This window comes from Dermochelys coriacea, chromosome 10 (assembly GCF_009764565.3).
Source record: "Dermochelys coriacea isolate rDerCor1 chromosome 10, rDerCor1.pri.v4, whole genome shotgun sequence".
NCBI classification, from domain to species: Eukaryota; Metazoa; Chordata; order Testudines; family Dermochelyidae; genus Dermochelys; species Dermochelys coriacea.
Window position 1 is genome coordinate 2065823 of NC_050077.1, and position 17814 is coordinate 2083636.

Sequence of the window (17814 nt, forward strand, 5' to 3'; positions counted from 1 at the left end):
CTACCTCTCGTGTTAGAGATGGAACAGCAGAGCAGGAAGACTTCCTTCTACCTCGTACTTAATAGGGTCTCCACCACAGGCCAGGCAAAGCCCTTCACCCAGAGTGGGGCCCCTGCACACTAGGGGGGACCTAGAGAGATGCCGGGAGGGAGGGAACTGCAGAGACCAGTCTTTAATCAAGTTATGTAATATACAAGAGTTTAATTTGGTGCAGATTAGTTTCAATATTAAAAGGCTGATTGCTCAGACTCAGCATGTGAGCATATTAAATATCTTACAGTCCCTACAGGAGGGGGAAGGGAGCCCCAGAGCATCACAAACATACAAATAACTTACAGAACGCTGCCCCGCCCATGCTCTGTTCTCCACAGGAGGCTGTGTCAAGGCCATGGAAACAACTCAAGGGCTGGGGGGATTTGACAGTTAGAAAAACTAGATATTCAATAAAATCAACTTCCTAATGGGTGTTGAGCGGCCAGTCTAGCCACTGCATAAAGATGCACCAGTTCCTCAGCAGTGGTCCCTCCTGTGGCTCCCATGCAGCTGACAGCATGTGGCAGCAGCGAGGTGGCCCAGCTGGTGGGAGGTTACAGTTTGACAGGAGGGTGTTGCAGAGGCCCCTCCATCCGAGGCTGTAACAGTTTGGCACGGACAGTCCATTACAGCCGGGTTCTAAGCAGAGGGCTTCACACGGGCAGAGCCAGACTTGGAGCTGAGCAGCTTCTCCACCATGGTGCGGGCGTAGCGTAGCCGGCTGGCCAACTCCTTGCAGCAGCCATGCTCCTCGATCAGGCTCAGCTTGTATGTGCGGAAGTCCCGTTTCTCATCGATGTACGTAACTGCAGCCATCAAGGGGCATAGGATGATTTTAGTGTGGTCCTAAAGAGAGAATGCGTAGAGCTTGAGAGGTCCCTCGGCAGGCTGAGCCCACTAGTTCACAGCTAGCCACGGGGGTCCTCAGACTATCCTAGGTGAACATCCTGTGTGCACCCCAGTTAGAATCACCTTGCCTGTCTCTGTTGCCATGGAGAAGCAGGACCAGGAAAGCACCTATTGCATTTCTCTCTTTTAAAGGATTTCAGCAAGTGACAACAAAGGTAGCCAGCACCACATGGCCAGCCAGATCTGCACAGGCTACCTGGAAAACAGCAGCACTAAGGATTAATAAGGCACAATAGCCTTGATTAGTGAGCAATGCCAGGGAGTCTGGGTGGCTCAGGTACTGGGAAAATGGACTAAGGGGCCTTCCTGTCCTTGGTCAGCTGCTCTGAAATCTGGCTTAAGTTGTGACCATCTGATATTATCTTTCTGCGTGTTACAATGGCCCCCAAAGTGGTTGGTGAACTGCTGACACTGGAGGTTTTGCTCCTGCTACCATGCGAGCAGCTGTCTCACCTGGAAGAAGTTGATCTGCACAGTGCCGTTGCTCAGGTGCAGGATGATGGCACTGCGAGTCCGGAACCACGTGCGGAGGTATGGGAGGCGTGCCAGCTCATCCCCCTCCCGGGGCGTGATGTTGGCTCCAGCCTTTAGCAGGTGCTCACTCATGTAATTCCGGAAGTATTTCAGTAGTGTTATCTACAGAGACAGCTACATGGGTTAGCAGGATGAACTGGGCTGTGTGGGGAAGATCATACTTCCAAGGCAGTGTCTGCTTCCATAGCTGCATGGCCCAACTGGTTATTGCAAGATGTAAACCAACCAGAACAGTGTGCTTGGATAAGGAACCTAGATTGGTTGTTATACCTGGCCTCACTTCATGGGTTTAGTCCAGGTTGTTTTTGGCATTGCAGAGAACTATTGTTAATATTTCTGTGAAACTGCATTCACACTGGGTTTTTTACAAAGTGGAAACTGAACCTGAACTGCTGCCAGTGCTTTTTTTTTTGGGGGGGGCGGGGGGGGAAAGCAAAGACGTAGCCTCTCTAGCCACACCCTAGATATGGTGATTGTGATTTGTCTCCTTAGATAGCCCTTCACAGCCCAGGTGGGTTTCCAGTTCAGACCCAGTGAGGCCAGGGAACAGGGGTAGGAGGAGGACAACATTGTTAATAGACAGTAGCTCCTAGCTGCTGTTAAATTTGCATCTCCAGAGTGACTGACCTTCTTAGTCAACGTAGAGGGGTAGGATCTCACAGTGAAGTAGGACTCGGTGCTGTTTTGCTCAATGTACTGTAGGCTGTCCCCATCGTTGTACATAATGAGACGGGTCGAGTCATTGAAGAGAACCCCAACACTGTTATCGCACAGCTGGTAGCCTGGTTAGAGAAGGGAATGTATTAGATCTCCAAACACTGAATGTCTCCAGACTTGGGATACTATAAGCTGTAACAGTGCCTTAGCAGAAGGCTCCCACTCTGGCTGACCGTGGTGCCACTAAGTGTCTAGAGCAGTGCTTCTCAACCTTCCCAGACCATACCCCTTTCAGGAGTCTGATTGGTCTTGTGTACCCCAAGGTTCATCTCACTTTAAAACTACTTGCTTACAAAATCAGACACAAGAATACAAAAGTGTCTCAGCACCGTGTTACTGAAACCTTGCTGACTCATTTTTACCATACATTATTCAATAAATCAATTGGAACATCAATATTGAAATTTACATTTGTGTATGGTATATAGAACAGTATAAACAAGGCTGTATGACATTTTAGTTTGTACTGACTTTGCTAGTGCTTTTTATTTGCCTAGTTTTACAACAGGCTATGTATTTAGAGGAGTTGATGTACCCCCTGGAAAACCTTTGCATACCCCTGATTGAGAACCACTGGTGTAGAGCTCCTGTTCTCAAAGGACTATGTGGGGAAATGTCCCCTGCAGAGTTAATCATGTAACAAATGAATGCACAGTGAGCTTCCCTCTCCATTGTATTGCCCACCTTAGAATGCCAATGCTGTCTCAGCTGGCCTCATTGGTCAGCACCTTCACACCAGGCCCCGCACCCCACCCCACCATGTGTTCACTGGGGCATATGGTGTTCAGTGCCTGCCAGGATGCGGATCTGAAATCCTATGCTCTTTAGACTAAGAGATTGGCGCAGGAGGTTAATGATTCCTTCAATCAGCTGAGTATTTTGTGCTGCTCTCACAGACCGTGACATCTGAGGCACTGCACACACACACACCCTGTCAGTCAGTCAAAGAACCAACTACATCAGATGGACGCTTTGCAGCCTGGGCCCTTGGATCTCACCCTCCCCTGGGAAGCTGCTGAAGTGAACTCGGCAGCTGGCAATGCCAAGACGCTCCCTACCTAATCCGTACTTGTCCGAGTAGTCCACCCATTTGCTAACCCAGAAGATGGGTATGCAGGCAGGATCTTCAGCCTCCTCTGCAACAGAAATGGGGTTTGTTAGATAACGTTTGTAAAGCAACATGTGAAGCCCTCAGCTGACTTGCAGGGTGTAAGGGGGAGCCGGGGCGGGGTGAGGAGCTCCTCTGCCAACCCTCCGCTTTGGAGTTTTTAATCCAAGCACCTCATAGCACATGGAGGTTCGGAGGTCAAAAAGCAGCATGTCCGATCCTGTGCAGGGACCCTGATGTGTGGCAGCCCATCCCTGTGGCTCACCTTGTCTCACGACTGCCCTCTCAGAGGGTTTTGCTGCGTTGGCCACGCTCAGCTGCTGTAACATGTCAGCTAGGTGGCAGTCGACAGGCTCTCCCAGCTCCCGCAGTGCTGCTTCATCTTCCTTTTCGTGGGTTTTATCTAAGGCAGGGCTGTCCAGGCCTGAGCCGGAGGAGAAGAGCAGGGCGACAGCTGTATTAGCATGAAGGCTAAAGCTGGCAGAGTTTCAGGAGAAGCTAGATTTACCTTCACACTCAGCTGCAGCAGTTTGCATGACTCAGCCATAGGGCTGGAAGCAGACACCCATCTCTGCAATGGACAGAAGTTCTGCCAGCTTCATCCTGTTGATGAGCTGCCTGCTCCATTAGAGCAGGATTACTGCAATTAACACTGACGACCTTGTCAGCGTCCATGCCTCATGGGAAGAGATGGTTTTACCCTGCTTGGGATACTAGCCACTCGCTCTAGTGGGCAGAGGCAGGAAGGAAGAGAACGGAGTTAAGAGCTGCAGGGGACACCATCTTCCCTTAGGCCATGAGCCTCCTGTGTGGTGGCAGGACACCTAGAGAATTAAACTGGCCTAAGGCCTTAGCTTGAATCAGGCATTCCCAAGTTATTGCCAAATGGGAGAAGAGGATCCAGTTCTGCAGTGGCTGTCCCAGTGAGGCTAGAAGAGCAGTGAGCTGCCATCCTCACTCAGGCATGGCCCTGCCCAGAGCCAGAGCACTACAGAGAAGCAGGGAGGGCGAGGAACATGAGGCCGGATGTGTCCTGGGGCCAAGATGCTCCATTTGCAGTATGTTTAAGATAACCCTCTCTCCATGCTGCGGGGGGGATCTGTCAGAAGAGCAGCGACTGCTCCTGCAAGGCCCAGCTTAACAGCTGGCAAGTCAAGGAGCAGTGCTGGATTTCCAGGACAACATCCCCACATGAGCTCACTAGGCATAACCGTATGTCACCAAGGGCCAAGCAGGGTTTTCATTTGTAACTTACTCTCAACACTAGTCTTCTCCCCCTCCCCACTATAACCCAGGGCTCTCTTGTAATTGCCAGACTCTGTTAAAACCTACATCCCACCCCCTCCCTACATCTTACCTTTGTTGAGAGCGGTAAGAGGTTTCCGTCCACTCGGGTCAAATCCACTGGGGGCAATTGAAAACCTAGGCGGGATGGTTAGACAGGTGGTGGGCAATCGGGTGGGGATGTAACCTGATGTGAAGAACTCATCATTCAACAGTTCGTCAATAGTAGGGCGGGTGGCGGGGTCAGATCTCAGCATCTTCTGGATGAGATTAGCAGCTACGGGGTTGATGTGCTGAAAGAGGGGATAGGCAGGGTTCATGAGTGAGGGCCGGAGATAAGCACGACCTAGCACTGGTGTGCACAATGGATAGGTCAGCCCCACAACTAGTGAGGCTTTCCTGCTCCAAGCAGAGGCGTGCATGGTTGGGAGACCAGGACTTAAGTCTGGAGGAGCTGAGGAGGATTAGAGTTCTAAATGGCTATTTCAGAGTGACAGCTTATGGTGCAAGTGCAATTGGTGATTGCAGAAGGGTCTGACAGGCAGCAGCAGGGATGGGTTTGATACCCAGACCAGTTCAAATTCTGAGTCCAGCCACAAAGGAGAAGGAGTCCAATGGTAGGAAGGGAGTTGGAGTCCCTTATGTGCCCATGATATCACCCAACAGAATATTGTAACGCATCTCCGTGCCAGTTTGGGGGGCTAGCTCCCCCCTCCCTTCCCCTGAGATTTGGGCTTTCAAGTTAACACTCCCTGCATTAAGGCCTAGAAAGGCTTAACACAAATTTAGATCTTTGTTTGGCATCTCCCCATCTATACTCAGGATGCTGGAAGCCATTTCCATGGTTATGAGCAGGCACCAGAGAAGCAATTTGGCTTCTGCACAGCTCATGATATCAGTTCTTTCACAAAGGTGACAAAGATCGACCAGGAGGACGAACCCTCCCCTCTGCAGCAGGCTCCGTACCTTGGGGATGTTATACTCATTCTTCTTAATTCGGATGTATGTTTCTTTTAGACAGGAGGTTTCAAAGGGTGGCTTCCCTACCAGGAGAGTGTACCTGCATATTTAAGATATATAAAAGCCCGTCACAAGGAGGAGACTGCAAGATTTCCCCATGAGGTGTCTTTCACAGCGGGGGAATCACCACACACCCAGGAAATGAAGGGCAGCAGACAATTGGAAATTGAACTGACATTTCAATTACAATTGTCTGCTCCCTAAGGGAGGAGATTGGAACTTGGCACCCTCTGGAGGGAGTTCCAGCTGGAAGGTGGCACTTGGGACTTTAAAGAGAGAAGCTTCAAAATAGCCTGCCCTAGAACAGGAAGTTAGCCTGCAAATGCCAGTGGGTGCACATATGGCCGGGTGCGCACACAACAGCTAGCAAGTCAAGGTAAGCAGAAAATTCCTCAGATCAGATTATCACTGCAATTTTTCCGGAGAGAGTCAAACCCCGGTTACAAAGCAAATGAGCCATGAAGGAAGTGGAGAATCATTACCCATCTCCACCCCTGGATTACTGCCTTTATGGGAGTAGTCCTGCTAGGGCAGCCTAATTTTCAGACCATTAATTTTAAATTGTAATATTTAAGACCCAGTCCGTACAGAGATTTGAACCATGTTAGCAGCATTGTAGCTAGAGAACAGCACACAGCTGGGTCTCAGGATAGTTAGCGCCTCAGGCCCGGTCTATGTGTAAAAATCCGATCAACCTAGCTACATCGCTCAGGGCTGTGAAAAATGTCACGCCCAAGTGCTGTAGTTGAGACACAGCTAGGTCAATGGAAGACTTCTTCCATAGATGTAGCTAATTCACCTCTCCTCCGAGAGGTGGATTAACTCCATCAACGGAAAAACTCTTCAGCTGATGTAGAAAGCATCTGCACTGTAACACCACAGTGGCTCAGCTGCAATGTCATAGCTGGGCCATCGTTGCATTGGCGGACCCTTAGTCTGCACTTAAGCAGGTCCTGGCTTGGAATTGGTCATCTTTGTTTTATAGAGTCTCCTTTAAGAAAAAGGCTCCTTACAATCTAATTGTAACTTGAAACCTGGAACTGATCACAGTCTAGTTGACTGAGCTGGCTCATCTCAGCAGCCTTAAGCCCATTACATACTGCAGGCCCAAGTTTAAGGGCACACAAACAAAAACTGAAGATGTGTCATAAAACTTACATAATGCAGCCGATGGACCAAATGTCCACTTCAAAGCTGTGTCCCTTCTTGCCCAGCACTTCAGGAGCTATATAGTTTGGTGTCCCACACAGGGTCTTCTTACGCTCACCATCATATTCTACTTTGGTTGCCAAGCCAAAGTCACCTTGAAAGAATGTTGGTGTTGGTTAGGGTTATGCACCAGGAAGACCAGCAGTTCTCAGGTGGTAGCTTGTGGACAGTCAGTGATCACAGACCTTGCTGCTGAGCCACAAGTGGCAGAATTACAGGCAACATCCTCCAAATATTGAGTCTTAAAGGGCCTGAGAGAGGCTGGTTTCAGGGTAGCCCGCTCTGAAAGGGAGAAGAATTCTGACAGGGGGGTTAAGAAGCTATCCTGTGGTTTTGTGGCAGCAGAAGCTACTGCTCTCTCCGCTGTCCTTTCTACAAGCGAGCCAGCGCTCAAGGGAGAGCATCCCAAGGACTCTTTGCAGCAAGAGATTGAAAAGGGAAGGGCTCCTTGGGCTGTGACAGATTCTTGGACAAGCTTCTCCCCTGCCCAGACAAGTGGATAGGGAGGCGCCCTGCAGGTGTCCATACCTATTTTCACCTCCATGTCATCGTTGAGGAAGAGGTTGCCCAGCTTGAGGTCCCTGTGGATGACCCGGTTGCCGTGCAGATACTGGCAGCCCAGGATTGTTTGCCGCAGATAGTACCGAGCTTCGGGCTCGGTCAATGCTTTCCTCCGCTTATGCAGCTCCAGCAGGGACTGAGGGGCAGGAGAGAGGCAGGATCATGAGCACCCCCCCGCTGAGAGCCAGTTCCCCCCCCCATCCCATCCGTGTCCCAGGTGAGACATCCCAACCCACCCTCCTGAAAACCAGGTATCCTCGGAGCCGCTTATCCAGCCAGCGGGGCAGGCCCAACCCATCCGGCCTCCCTCACCCTTCCACCCCGGTGCCTCGACTGGGGACTCTCCCCCGCCGGCATCGCCCCGCCCTAGCTCCGCTGAGAGGAGAGTTACCGAGACCCGCCGCTCCCCGCGCCTGGCTGCTCGGGGCTACTGGCCCTTTAAGGGCTTGGAACACTCAGACAGGGTGGAACGCGGAGACAGGTGCCGAGTTCCGGCCGGGCGCCGCGCCGCCCCCTCCCCCCTCCCCCGGGGAACGGGTCCCCCGGCCCGGCCCACGGCAACAGCGGGCATCCCAGCCCCCCGCGGCTCCCCGCGGCCCGGGCCCAGGGACCTGCAGCGGCCCCCAGAGCCCCGGGCGCGGGCGCCGGACCCAGCCGAGCGCTCGCGGAGTCGGGGCTCGCCCCCCCCCGGCAGCCCCCTCACCCTCCGGCGGCAGAGCTCCAGCACCACGAAGACGAAGTCGCTGTCCTCGAAGAAGCCCTGGAAGCCGACCACGTGGCGGTGCGCCAGGCTGCGGTGGATGGAGATCTCCATGGACATCTTCTCCTTCTGGTGCGGCTTCACCAGCAGCGACTTGGGCACGATCTTGCCCGCGAACACCTCCTGGCTCTCCAGCTCCGTGATCTCGTAGCACTTGGCGAAGCCGCCCTTGCCCAGGAAGCGCCCGCGCATGTAGCTCCGGCGGGTGCGGGGATCCACCAGCACCTTGGGGATCTCCTTGGCCGCCGCCCCGGCCCCGGCCCCGGCCCCGGCCCCGGCCGCCTTCCCGGGCTCCGCCGCGCCCGGCGGCTTCGCCCCCTTCCCGGCCACCGCGCTCATGATCCTGCCCCTGCCCGCGGCTCCCGAACCCTGCCCGGCTCCTGCGCTGCCCTCGCCCCGCGCCGCGCCCCGCTGGCTCCGGGCCCCGCTCTCGCCGCCGGCCGCTCTGACACTGTAACAATTTCAAACCTCGAGCCGGAGCGTTACGAGCCCCCAGCGCGCTCCCCATTGGTTGCTAGGATTTAAAATCCAAGCCGCCCGCCGCTAGGCACCATGGGAACGCCCCCTCCCGCCCGGTTTAAAGGGACAGGCGCGGCCGGCGCCGCGAGCTAGGAGCCGCTTCCAGGGCACAGGCTCTCGCCCCGCAGCGTCGTCCCCGCGGGAAGCAGCTCTCCTGCCCCAGCCGTGCTCCAGCCACCCCCCCGCCACGTGCAGCTCTAGCCCCAGCCACCCCCCCGCCCCGTGCAGCTCTAGCCCCAGCCACCCCCCCGCCACGTGCAGCTCTAGCCCCAGCCACCCGTGCCCAGCCGTGCTCCAGCCACCCCCCCCGCCCCGTGCAGCTCTAGCCCCAGCCACCCCTGCCCAGCTGTGCTCCAGCCACCCCCCCGCCACGTGCAGCTCTAGCCACCCACCCCGCCACATGCAGCTCTAGCCCCAGCCACCCGTGCCCAGCTGTGCTCCAGCCACCCGCCCCGCCATGTGCAGCTCTAGCCCCAGCCACCCCTGCCCAGCTGTGCTCCAGCCACCATCCCCCAGCTGTGCAGCTCTAGCCCCTGCTACCCTCCCCCCCCATGCAAAGCTATGAGATCAGCCTTCCCTTCCCGCGTTGAACTTTCACAGCTTCCTTCTGTTGGGTTGCAGGAGCCTAGTCACAGGCTGTGGGCTCACTGAGGATGTGCTTCCTGCAGTGTAGGAGCTAGTGTCACCCCTGCCCTCTCATAATGACAGGTTTCAGAGTGGCAGCCGTGTTAGTCTGTATTTGCAAAAAGAAAAGGAGTACTTGTGGCACCTTAGAGACTAACAAATTTATTAGAGCATAAGCTTTCGTGAGCTATAGCTCACTTCATCAGATGCATTTGGTGAGCTGTAGCTCACGAAAGCTTATGCTCTAATAAATTTGTTAGTCTCTAAGGTGCCACAAGTACTCCTTTTCTTTCTGCCCTCTCAGTGAGGCACTTTTGCGGGGTACATCTCACTAGGAGGACTTGGTTTCTCTTTCTGTCATAGGCTCCTCAAGCATTTCAGGCCTTACCGGGGAACAGACATCTCTCAGTAAATAGTTTTCTTAACTTCAGAGTAGCAGCCGTGTTAGTCTGTGTTCACAAAAATAAAAGGAGCATCTCTAAGGTGCTACAAGTACTCCTTTTCTTTTAACTTTTATTATTTCCCTTTGCCCACTGAGCTTATCAATACCTTGCTACTTAGAGGCCCTTGAAAAGCCCCCTGCACTGGAGGAAATTCTAAGAGTGAGGACAATTCCAATGTAGATTCTAACTGTGGATTAAAAAAAAAAAAACCCTAATGAAATGCTACCTTGGTAAATAGCCATTTAACTAACGTGGTCTAGGGCCTGCTGGAAATTGACTGTTCCACAGCTCAGCCCTGGCTTCAAGTAGATTTAGGTTGGGTACTTTTGTTTATGATTATCATCATATATTTACCACCATCCCACACTATGATAAGGCTTTGAAACAAAGGCAGGAATAATACTGCAGTGTGAGCAATCACCTCTTTGGGCACCTCAAGCGGCAGTTAGGTGTTTAGCTGTAGGCACAGCCACAGGATGCAGCCCGGGCAGGGAAGGGATTTTGAGCTGGCCCCTTTGAAAATGGCCTTATTGCAAAGTCTTCGTATATTTGAATTCAACAAATTATTCACAAAGGAACTTTTCATGCAGAGTCCCCCTACCCCCTTTCTTTAAGGTATGAGGTACTGGCTGCTGTTGAAGGGTGGGTGCTGGATTTGATGGATGAAATTATCTGATCTGGTGCAGCAAAATCTATTAATTTCCTGTTTGTTATTTAAGACCCAAATGTTATTCAAATGGATTGAATTCACATTTAAATAACTCCAGTAAATTCATTAAAAGGTGCAAGTCTAAGTCTTCATTTGTGCAGGTTAAAGCATGCAAACATTCTTTCCAGTAAGATTGATGTGAACATAAATTTGCTTGCTCAGACTCCATATTTGAGAGTTGTTTTTATCTTGCATCAGTCTGTGTAGTTAGCGAAGGGATAGAATAGTGCCAAAAAGGGAAATTAAACAAGTCCTTAACCAAATACCCTACCCCCAACCCTATTCCAAACAGAGATTTTGAGCAGGGGGTTGGACTAGATGACCTTCTGGGGTCCCTTCCAACCCTGATATTCTATGATTCTATGATTTTACCCCAAGAGAGAGAGTTGTCAGGGACTTCTGGGGAAAGATGTTCACATAACTGTAGCCACACAGCCACATAAAACTCTAAAATAGATAGGAGCAATCCCTTTCAAGAAGGCCAGACTCACCCTTCCCAGGGGCATGAGCTCCGACTAAGGGTCCATGTAACACAGACCTCTGGGCAGGTGCTGCAGCTGCACCCAAGCAGAGAAGTGGGTACTAACTGGCAGCAGAGTTTGGATTCTGAGGCACTTTTACATTCCTAAAATCTTGGCCCCGAGCCATGAATTAGAGCTGGTTCCACTTAACGGGGAGGGAGCAGCTGCTACAGCCTCTGAAGAGTATGGGAAGCAGGGAGCTAGAGAACAGCACTCCCAGGGCTGCGGGCCCTTGCTAACAGGGCTCTGCCGACCTCAGCCGGCGGCAGAGCTTTAAGGACCAAGGCACTTAGACACAGGGACTTGTGCCACACAGTGATTTATTACAGGAAGCTAGAGTTGTCCTGGACCAAGTAGCTTAACATAGGTCTGGTCCCCTTACAGTGTCATTCCTGGAGCCCTGTTTTGGTGGGGGCCGCGTTCTACAATACGCCCTTGCTTCACCTTTCCAGGCTCCCCCCACAGCTGGCTAGATTTCTAGGCGGCTGGGGCTGCTCCCCTGGAGTAAGAGGTGCCAGAGGCATCCATCCTCGCCTCTCTGTCAGCGCGGCGGGGGAGCTGCGGCGCAGAGCCTGGGCTCATTTGGCCTCCCAGCCTGAGGGGCTTCCCGGCCAGGGCCGCCCCCTCTGCCGTGCTTAGTCTGTGCCAGGGCTGAGCCCCGGCCGGCCCCTCTGGGCTCGCTGCGTCAGGCAGGAGTGTAAGCAAATCTTAGGAGCCCCAGCAGCTCCTTCATTGCATAGGAAGCACTGCCCCGCCCAGCTGACCAGGCCCCTCCAAGGAAGGGGGGGCACGCTGTGCCAGGGAGGTGAGTGGTGGGGCTCATTGCAGGAGCCAAGTGGGAGCAGCTGAGCTGCTTTATTTCGATATTAGAAACTCAGCTGCCCTCAGCAAACCCCCTAGAACAAGGTCAGGCCCCTGGCAGCTACGTCCTGGGCCCGGAGCGGCTTTTGAGCCCGCCCGTTTACAGCTCTGGTTTTAGGAGCCCTGTAACCTCAGTGACGAGGTGATTATGGAGAAAGCCAGGCTTTGGCAGAGGCGGTGTGAGCGCTCACCCTACTGACGCCGAGATTGGGACACCCCCAGCGGCATCCCCAGAGGTCCGGTACAAGCTAATGAGAGGCAGGGAGCTGCCTTTGAGGCTTCCCTTGCCCTCAGAACCCAGCAAAAGGGAGAGAGACAGCCACAGCCCCCGCACTCTCGCCGGGCTCGTTGCTCGGCTCCGACCCCTTGCTCCCGAAGCTCTCCGGCTCGGCCAGGCTGGGGTTCCCCAGGCCCGGAGCGCACAGCCCTGGAGAGCCGCCCGTGGGCGCACGCAGGGCACAGGAACACCCTGAGCCTGCTGCTGCCGCCGACAGGGACCCCCCTTCTAGCCGGCGCCTGGAGGCGGGGTACAAGGGGAGCAGAGGCCGGGTACATGGGGAGCAGAGGCCGCTCCTCCCCGCGCTGGCACGCGGGGAACAATCCCGAACGGGTCACTCGCAGCGGGCGGATCAGGCGCGCCCTGCAGGCAGCTCCGGCCCGGCTCTCTCCAGCTGCTGGGGGACCCTCTCCCGCCCGGCACTGGGGCCCGCTCTCAGCCCCGCCGGGCCCTAGCAGACCGCGCAGCTGTGGCTCTTGCCGCTCCGGCGGGGCGGCTCCTTGGAGAAGGTCTGGGGCCGGCGGCGCTGCAGGGCCGGGCTGAGCCGCCCGGGCAGGTTGACCTGGCTCAGCAGCTCCTGGAAGAGGCCGACCACGTTGCGCCCCTGCTTGGCCGACGCCTCTAGGCAGGGGCAGCCCCAGTCCCGCTGCGCGGCGGCGATGCGCGGGTCGGGCTCGCCCGGCGCCAGGTCGCTCTTGTTCCCCACCACCACGATGGGCACCGCGCCCCGCTTGGCCTCCAGGATCTCGTCCCGCAGCCGCTGCGCCTCGGCGAAGGAGTCGGGCTCCTGCAGCGAGTAGACCAGGGCGAAGGCGTCGGCGCGGCGGATGCAGAGGCGCCGCATGGCCGGGAAGCTGTAGCTGCCGCTCGTGTCCAGGATCTCCAGGCGGAGGCGCAGCCCGGAGCCCGCCTCCAGCTCCAGCTCCAGCAGGTGCAGCTCCTCCACCGTGCGCCGGTGCCGCGCCTCGAACGTGTCCTGCAGGAAGCGGCGGATCAGCGCCGTCTTGCCCACGCCCGCCGCCCCGAAGAGCACCAGGCGCACCCGGGCCTCGGGCGCCGGGCACAGAGCCATGCGGGGCGTCCGGGCAGCGTCCGACTCCTCCCGGGGGCAGCGCGCTGGGACCCTCTCGCCGCCAGAGCCCGCCGGGCACCTGCAGGGAGCCGCCCGCGCCCGCCGCTTTATAGCCGCCCGCCCGGGCTCCCGCCGGCAGCCAATCCGCCCGCAGGGGAGGCGCTCGGGCCGGACTCGGCCGGGGACCGTCCCCTGCGGGCCCCGCCCGAGGGCGAATGTCAGCGGCTGCCGGGGGGCGCGGAACGGGGGGCGCAGGTGCCGCCCCAAGCCCCTGGAGCTGCCTCGGGCTGCGTCCCCTCAGAGCCGCCAGGGGGCGCTCCCGGGCCGGGCCGGGCGCTGCGCCTCCGCCGGGCCTGGGCGTCTTTGCAAACACGGGGCGGCCCCTTCCCGCGGCGCCGGCCGGAGCCCGGAGCCAAGCCGCGTCCAGCCGTTGTAACGGAGCCGGGCCCAGCGCGGGGAGCTGGGCTGGACGTTCCCTGCGGGACACTGGGTGGGGTCCTTCGGTCAATGCCCCGGGTAAGGGGCTGGGGGGGCTGCCGCAGCCCTGGCTTGAAGCGGTTTCCATCATATCCAGTTTGATTCTTTGGCTCCCAAGGCCTGGAGCGTCGCTGCCCGCGGGGGGGCAGGGGGGTCCCCCGGCCAGCCCCCCACCTGCCTGCGCCCCATCACACATGCCCCCTGGGCTGGTGCTAAGGGAAACTGCCCTGGAGAGAACCGCAGCCCTCGGCCAACAGGGAGCAGGGTGCGGGGAGGGTCGCTGGGGCAATGCCTTGGGGAGCGAGGTGTAGCGGGTTCATGAGCCAGGGACCGAGCCTGGGCGCTGTTCTGCCGCACAGCTGGCTGCGAGAAGCCCCAGGGGCTGCCTGTGGGACCCCACATGCTGGGTAGGGAAGTGCCCGGCCTGGGGGGGTGGGTACAGGGAGCTGCCCTTTGCTGCCCCTTCTCCAGGAGAGCTAGGCCATAGCTGGGTGTCAAAGCACCCGAACTCTCCACGCCTGGGGGGAGGTGATGCTAGGGGAGTCTGAGCTTAAGGGGAAGAGAGAGAAATGGGGGTCCCATGCCACAGGGCAGAGCAGGCCTCTTCTCCACCATGTCAGATGCTGGGGGGGAGGGGGCAGCAGGTCTCAACAGCTGACCCTGAAGACACCAGGGTTGTGGTGCCTCTGAGTCTCCCAGTCTCCTCAGAAGACAACAGCAGGTAGGGGGAGCAGGGTCTGTTGGGGGCTGGGGTGGTTTTGTGTGTCTGGGGGTGCTAGCGGGAACCTCCATAAGCTCAAATAGCCTCAAGGCTGCAGGAAGGGTCTCTGCCCTGACCCAAGCTGGGACTCTCCCATCAGTGCTTTGGGCATATACTGGGGGACTCTCTGCGTGTTGTGGGGAGGGGAGGTTGCAGTATTGATGTTGGTTTTGCACATGTGTTTTTGCAATATGACCTTACTGTGACAATCTAAATATCATCCCCCTGTAACGATGCAACATCATGATGCAATATATGGGACAGAACATGGAGGATTTAGGGGACTACTTGTTTGATACCCTCTGTGTCTTCTAGGAGAGCAGATCTTTTAGAACAGAGGTCCTGATAATTGATGTTAATATAACAAGCACCCTAACGGTCTCTTGAATGTGCACAAATCCCATGTGTATCAGGGCACCATTCGAGCCCCCTGGTGTATTCAGGGAATTTTCTGTGAAAAGGTTTTCCGTGAAGTTATCAGCTACCCCCAGTGCTGTGTTACGGTTTAACATGCCCACCTCCCACATCATGGTGGGCATGAACAAGGGGCAAAGGAATGAATCCAGTTGATATTTCTCCTTTCCACCTGGGAAACACCTACAGGGAGCTGAGGAAACAGGGGTGGCCTTGATGCTCCATTAGGGAATAGGGATGAGCTTTGGAAGGAAGAGTGAGGGGCTTACGGGATGAGAAGAGAGGATGATGGGAAAGGAAAGAGCAGAACAGAAGAGTGGGGGAGAGAATTGCTGAGGGGAAGAGTAAACAAGGGGAGGCTGAAGCAAACCTGACCTTGAAGAAAAGTAACTGCACTGATTGTGGACAGCCAGCGTGACCAGCTGTTGGGCACAGTGCCCTGTGAGAACATGTTCAGGGGGAAGGTGCTGCCCCCAGACTCTGGATGGGTCCCCACCATCACCGGCAGAGCACCGCTGCTTGGGAGTGTGGCCCTGCCTGGTCCTACAGCATGGCCCAGCTGACACCCCAAATGAGCAGCTTTTAGCTGAGCCCCTCGTGTGGGTCACATACAGATCTGTATGTATGTATGAATGCATCCGATGAAGTGAGCTGTAGCTCACGAAAGCTTATGCTCATATAAATGTGTTAGTCTCTAAGGTGCCACAAGTACTCCTTTTCTTTTTGCGAATACAGACTAACACGGCTGCTACTCTGAAACTAGACAGGAGAGACTCTGTAGCCTGTTTCCAGTCCTTTGAGCTCATCACGTCTCCTTCAATTTAAATGATTTTTTTCTTAAATATTTCATTTCTCATTTAGTTTGACATTAGGAGAAAAGCTCTCTCAGCCACGACTTAGAGGATGGGGATGCTTTAAAGGTGACTTGCAAAGGAAATTAATTTAAGGATTAGGTGTTTGCCCTTTTTAGTTGTTTGTAGTTTTTTAATGGGGTGAAAGCTGGAAAAGACCCCTTCCTCCAGGTATTTTTCTGCTCATTTTTTAGTCGGGAGATCCAGAATGTCAAGTCTGGCCTCCCAGGGTTCTGGTGAAGGACTTGGTGGAGGTCTAACGTGTATATTGGGAGCTCTCCCATGCCTGTAAAGAGTTAACACCTCATCCCTTCGATTAAAGACACCCTTTCTCCCAAGAGTGTACTAGGCATTTCAGGTAAAGATGTGTAAACAAAAATATAGTCTGGCTGAAACGCTCTCCCCTTCTTGGTAGTTTGGCTTCCAGGCTTTGAGCTTCCAGGGCAGAGGAGACTTGGATTTCTCATGTAAAAACCAAACAGAATCAGTATTTATTTTTTTACAACTCCTTCTGGGCCTTCCCTTGTTGCCCATAAATTAAGGGCTCTGAGGTCCACTGAAAGATATTCCCTCATCCACTTTGTCTCTCTAATGTCCTGGGACCAAGACAGCTACAACACCACTGTTTATTTTCTGACCTACCCCTCATGTTGATGCTTGTCCTGTAGAGAGTGGGACATTTCGTTTTGGTCCCCTTGGGCATTGCCATTGCACTGGGGCTCTGAGTTTGATAGTTTCCCTAGCAGGTATTTCTTGTTCTAAAGCCCCATCTAGCTCAGTTTGGAGAGTCCCTGTTGCTCATTCCCCTGTGGACCTGCTGAGTCCCCTGCTCTTGGGGTGGTTCTGCTGGCAGGGGTTCCTTTAGATGGCTCATACGTTCTCACAGCTGTTGTTTGCTGTGGGGTTTTCACTCTCGGCAGGAAACTCACTCTCCAGGCTCCCAGCACTCTCTGTTCCTGCTCAAATATTTACCTGCAGAATTAATGAGAAACAGTTTTCATTAGTCAGCGTGTGGAGGCAAATGCCATGGCTGCCCAAACAGCAGGAGATTAACTGGTTAATGGCAGGAGGGAAGGAGGTGGCAAACTGTGGGTCAAGTTGTGTATCCATCCATCAGCCTCAGCAGATGGAGCCCAATGAACCCCAACTGGATCCTGCCACTGCTCCAGGGAGACTTAAGATGATACCCTCTGCCCAAGGCTCACATTGAGCCATCTCTGGAGGGGCATGGCCCCAGCCCAACTCCGGTGGGTCCATCAGCTTCCTCAGAATCTAAGTGTCACAGTGATGGTTTCTATTTTAGCCTCCCTGGTTGGGAAGATCCGTCCCAAATGTGACCTGGATCCAGGCTGTGAGCCTTGTTCTCCTCTCTCGTGCTGGTTCACAGAGGTGCAAGTGAGAGGAGAACTGGGGCCTGAGCCTACAGACGGACCTATTGGGATGGAAGGTGTTAAGAGCACAGGGAGACCGCTGCACCAGGGGACGGGGATGGAGGGGGGACTGCACATGAAGGAGTTTGGTGATGGGGGCAGGGCCCTGTAATGGCCAGTGGTCAGACCTGCCACTTTGTGGGTCTCCAGGCCTAACTCCTGGCAAAGGAGGCAGACGGGGCTCTGAGCTTGTGACGCCCACTGGCTGGAGCAATGGCCATGGAAAGCAATGCAAGCTGTCCTGTACTCAGGTATCACATTTGAGGGAAGGATTGCTTTTCCATCACAATTTTCTAAGCCAGTTGCTAAGGCTACACACCAGCGGTTCAGCATTTGGAGCTGGGGTGATGTGAACTGCCATGGCCATCTCGGTGAACTGTTAACTCTGGGCCATAAAGATGACCATTCAGGGAAAGATTTTTCCCAAGGCACAAATGGCTGTCAGGCACCTAGCTGCCTTGGAATTTGATTGGAAAGGTAGGTGCCTATCTGTTGTCGGGGCCTTTGAAAATCTTATACTCTTAAATGTCGACATTGTTGATTATTTCCCTGCTGATCTTTAGCAGAAACACCCAGCTGCTCGGGGGTTGTGAGCAGAGCTTGAGGAGGGTGCCACTACTTCCCCTCCCACAGGCTGACCCCTGATTTGCTGTGATCTCTGTGCACACTCCTTGCCAGGTCTGTGTCCTTTACATGCTTGCAGAGGGGGGTTTCTATGGAA

At 54.9% G+C, this 17814-nt stretch overlaps 2 protein-coding genes across 2 annotated transcripts; both read right to left on the bottom strand.

The window, feature by feature from the left end:
- Positions 1–184: 184 nt before the first annotated feature.
- PLK1 (polo like kinase 1) lies at positions 185–8629 on the bottom strand. Its single transcript, XM_038420714.2, has 10 exons — positions 8079–8629; positions 7343–7511; positions 6764–6908; positions 5552–5645; positions 4659–4878; positions 3567–3725; positions 3252–3329; positions 2104–2258; positions 1396–1578; positions 185–879 (listed from the first exon to the last, which is right to left on the bottom strand). The coding sequence occupies exons 1-10, from the start codon at positions 8472–8474 to the stop codon at positions 673–675; spliced, it is 1806 nt and encodes a 601-aa protein (XP_038276642.1). The 5' UTR covers positions 8475–8629; the 3' UTR covers positions 185–672.
- Positions 8630–10496: 1867 nt separating this feature from the next.
- On the bottom strand, positions 10497–13251 carry LOC119862601 (ras-related protein Rap-2c-like). Its single transcript, XM_038419583.2, has one exon. It carries the CDS (start codon positions 13159–13161, stop codon positions 12541–12543), a length of 621 nt encoding a protein of 206 aa, XP_038275511.1. The 5' UTR covers positions 13162–13251; the 3' UTR covers positions 10497–12540.
- Positions 13252–17814: the final 4563 nt, after the last annotated feature.

What these genes read in the sequence shown, in the direction of transcription:
- PLK1 (XM_038420714.2), bottom strand. Translation starts at nt 8,474, where the DNA reads ATGAGCGCGGTGGCCGGGAAGGGGGCGAAGCCGCCGGGCGCGGCGGAG. An exon ending in TGGAGCTCTGCCGCCGGAGG is followed by an intron (nt 7,512 to 8,078) that starts GTGAGGGGGCTG and finishes CCTGCCCCTCAG; the next exon opens with TCCCTGCTGGAGCTGCATAA. An exon ending in ATGAGTATAACATCCCCAAG is followed by an intron (nt 4,879 to 5,551) that starts GTACGGAGCCTG and finishes CCCCTCTTTCAG; the next exon opens with CACATCAACCCCGTAGCTGC.
- LOC119862601 (XM_038419583.2), bottom strand. Translation starts at nt 13,161, where the DNA reads ATGGCTCTGTGCCCGGCGCCCGAGGCCCGGGTGCGCCTGGTGCTCTTC.